This window comes from Aegilops tauschii, chromosome 5 (genome assembly GCF_002575655.3).
Source record: "Aegilops tauschii subsp. strangulata cultivar AL8/78 chromosome 5, Aet v6.0, whole genome shotgun sequence".
Lineage (NCBI taxonomy): Eukaryota > Viridiplantae > Streptophyta > Magnoliopsida > Poales > Poaceae > Aegilops > Aegilops tauschii.
In genome coordinates this window covers 523,780,798-523,784,620 of record NC_053039.3, presented here as the reverse complement: position 1 = coordinate 523,784,620, position 3,823 = coordinate 523,780,798, and the positions used below count along the sequence as shown (strand labels likewise).

At 64.3% G+C, this 3,823-nt stretch overlaps 1 protein-coding gene across 1 annotated transcript; it reads right to left on the bottom strand.

Moving 5' to 3' along the window:
• Positions 1–1,086: 1,086 nt before the first annotated feature.
• On the bottom strand, positions 1,087–3,323 carry LOC109763195 (serine/threonine-protein kinase AGC1-5). The gene is made up of 3 exons (XM_020322043.3): positions 3,108–3,323; positions 2,203–2,925; positions 1,087–2,098 (listed from the first exon to the last, which is right to left on the bottom strand). Exons 2-3 carry the CDS (start codon positions 2,886–2,888, stop codon positions 1,228–1,230), a joined length of 1,557 nt encoding a protein of 518 aa, XP_020177632.1. The 5' UTR covers positions 2,889–2,925; positions 3,108–3,323; the 3' UTR covers positions 1,087–1,227.
• Between the last annotated feature and the right edge of the window lie 500 nt (positions 3,324–3,823).

Below are 3,823 nucleotides of genomic sequence, written 5' to 3'. Positions count from 1 at the left end.
GGATCAATAAAAACGAAGAAGCCTCGCGACCGCTGCGCCCATCGGAGATCTCGCACCAAGCTCCTAGACTTCGAAGCGCTCGTACCAATCAACACCTTCAAGAAGGACACGAGATGACGACGCTGCTGCCAAGGGTTTCCCTGGTACGCGGCGAGGAGAAAGGAAGGGTAGCACCCGACGCCCTCGAGGATGGTCCGGCGGCACCCTCAGGCACCACTGCGTCAGTGTCGGCCATGCCGACAAGGATTTCTCCTGATCCCAACCTTCACCTCGAGCGCTCCAGAGCACGCCACCATACCATCCACCACCCTGCGCCAACGCGGGTTTGAAGCTTCCCACGCCGTCTCACCACAGCACCGCGGAGTGGGGCCTGCACAACGAAGAAGAGGAGCCGGGACTAGGGCCAGCAGCACCATCGGCATGCGGGTGGGCCCAACCTCCACCGTCAACGACGGTAACCGATCGGATGCAACAGCAGGAGCATACCAGGCCCGTGGGCCCACAGACCCGGTCGGGTCCTGAGATGCCCGTAAAGTTCCCGCCTCGCGCTGCACAAGGCACGCGGGCGGCGTCGACCCCCCTGTCCGACTTGCTCCTCCTCACCGCGCACCAGGCGTCGATGCCGCGCCGGAGCCGGCCCGCTAGGGCCTAGATCCGGGTCACGGGCGCGCCGCCGGCCACCCCGCGCCACCAATCTGACCCGCCGCCAAGGAGCATCGCGGCCACCTCGCCCACCGCTGGCCACCGGCTCCAGGTCGCCGGGCCGCCGCCAAGCCGAGCCTCACCACCGCCGCCCTTGCTCCGGGAAGGAGAGCCGCGCGCGGGGGTACATAAGGTCCCACCGCCGCAGACACCACCTGTGCCAGATCCGGGGGCGCCCGCGGGGAAATTGGGAGGAGGAAGGGGGCCCAAGGGAGGGAGGTCGCGCGCCGCCCCGGCTGCCTCCCGGGGAGGCTAGGACGGGGTCGGGAGGGAGGTCCGAAATTTTCTAGCCCCTCATACTCCATAACACTTTTGACCAATATATATATATGGATCTTCCCCGGTGATTTAGAAAGAAGAAGAAAAGAAACTTCAGCCCTACAGTGCAACAATGGATCTGCACTCTGCAACATACGAAGGCTTTGCTAGAAATATTTGATGAACAAAATAACATGGACAGAGATGGGGCTATCTCGGGCACGTGTGTGTTGTGTGGTGAAGCGAGACCTAGCAGAAGATTGCTTCCTAGAAGTACTCGAAATCGACGTACGACGACGGATCAGCATGAGGTGAGCCGGCCTTCCCACCGGCGGCGCTCCTCGGCGTGCCGCCCTGCGACGGGGCGTCGCTGGGGAGGCGCACGGGGGCGGGGCAGCAGTCCACGGCGTCGGGGATGTAGGGCGGCGCGGCGCTCCTGACGAGCGCCCAGTTGACGCCCTCGAAGAATGGGTGCTGCTTGATCTCGGCGGCGCCGCGGCGGTACGCGAGCCGCTTCTGCGGCTCCTTGGCCAGCAGGCCCCGGATGAGGTCCCTGGCGGCGGCGCTGACGCCGGGCGCGTCCGGGAAGCGCAGCGGCTGGCCGACGACGTTGAAGAGCGTGGCGCGGTTGCCGGAGCCCTTGAAGGGCGTGGTGCCGTGCAGCAGCTCGTAGAGGAAGACGCCGAAGGTCCACCAGTCGACGGCGCTGCCGTGGCCGTCGCCGCGGATGATCTCGGGCGCCAGGTACTCGTGCGTGCCGACGAAGGACATGGAGCGCGCGCCGGTCGGCTCGGCCATGAACTCGAGCGACGTCCACGGCTGCTTCTTGCCGTCGCCGACCACCAGTTCTTGCTGGTTGGCCTTGGCCGCCGCCAGCTTCTTCTTGCCCTTGGCCTTGCTGGAGGAGAGGATGCGCGGGAGCTTGCAGCCGTGGACGAGGCCGGCGGCGGCGCCGACGCGGCCGGACGGGGTGCGGACGAGCGTGGGGCTGACGGCGCAGCGGAGCGAGAGGTCGAAGTCGGAGAGCATGATGTGGCCTTCCTCCCTGACCAGCACGTTCTCCGGCTTGAGGTCCCGGTACACCACGCCCAGCATGTGCAGGTACTCCAGCGCCAGCAGCACCTCGGAAGCGTAAAACCTGCACATATCATGGCGGAGATTCTTTCTCAGTGACAAACAGAGCTCGTCCAAGACAAAATGGATGGCTTTGAAGAGACACTAGGTCAGGTCATGTCTGGTCACCTGGCGGCGTGCTCGGTGAAGTGCTTGTTGGGCTGCTTCTGGCGGAGGGAGTGCAGGTTGCCGCCGCTGCAGAACTCCATGAGGAGGCAGAAGAACTTGTCCGTCTCGAAGTGGGAGTAGAGCGTGGGGAGGAAGGGGTGGTCGAGCAGGCCGAGGATCTCGCGCTCCGTCTGCGCGCGGGACAGCTTGTTCCGGCTCACCAGGGACCCCTTGTCCATCACCTTCATGGCGAAGAGCGCGCCCCCGCCCGCGGCGCCGCGGAGCTCCACCAGGTACACACTGCCGATGTCGCCGTACCCCAGCCGCTTGAGCAGCCGGAAGTGGCCCAGGCTGAGCGGCGACTCGCGCGCGTCCGCCGCCCGGATGGCCTCCCAGCGCCCGTCCCCGCCGGTGTGCCGCCGCACGAGCACCGCGGCCACGCTGTTGTTGTTGCTGTTCCCGCTCCCGGCGTCGGCGTCGGCGTCGGCGTGGCTTCGTATGGAGCCGTCCGGGTCGGGGGCGTCGAGGGAGGCCGGGACCGTCGCGGTGGAGGCGGAGCGGGCGGTCCCGTCCGCATAGATCGGGTTCATGCTCTTCCTGAAGCCCGGCGGCTCCGTCGCGGCGGCGTCGAGCATCCTCGGGCTCGGCAGCGTGGTCGGGTACGTGCGGGCGCCGGCGTCGACGCTCCTGAACCTGATGCGCTCCATGCCGCCCAGCTAGCAGCGCCCGTCACTCCATGGCGCACTGCGCAAGCTGCTCAGATTAGGCGCGCTCTAAACTTCTAATCAATCGATCGATCGCGCTTCCGTAACACTCATGCCGTCATGCGATGCGAGTCGCTCAAATTGGTCACCAACAAAGAGAATTTCCTAACCGATGAACCAAACAGTGGAATGGAAAAGGGAAACGGAATCAGAGCAGCGTACCAGTTGGCGGTTGGACGGAGGTCGCAGAGGGAGACAGAAGTCGATGGCGTGCAGAGCAGAGATGGCGGGTTGGGTGGTGGTGGTGGAGTTAAGGGCGTCCGCATGTATGTCGCTGGTGGTGTTCGTGGTTGCCACCACCAGGAAGCAGGAGATTGATTGATGGATGTGGAGGAAAGGTTTAACAATGGAAGGAAGGGAAGAGACGTGGAGGGGGCGAAGGGGAAGGGGAATGGGATTCTGGTCGTGGCGACAGACAACGGAAGAGAGGATGTCAACGCAGCCGGCCGGCCGGCGGGTTGTTCGTGTAATTGTGTCTGTGTGTGTTAGAGCATCTCCAGCCCGTTGGCCCCAAAAGGGGCGCGTAAAATCGCCGCCTGGGACGAACCGGCGCTAAACCGCGTGTTAGAGGCGTGATGCTCCCCAGTCGCCGTCCCATGTTGCATTTTGGTTTTCTTTGAAAAACAAAATCTAGCCCCACGTTCGCACAAACAAGACGCAAATTTAACCAAACTTCGGCGAGTTTATCAAATATTTTACAAGAGAAGAAAAAAGACACGACTAGACCCGCCGTCGCCCTCGCCGTTCCTCGCCGCCCGCCGCCCTGAAGCTCTACATGCCGAGGAGCCTGTAGAACTGCGGGTAGTCGTCGCCGTCGTCGCCTCCTCCGCGGCCGCCGTACCTGCTGCTCCCCTGCCCAGGGTCGCCGAGGCGCGGCG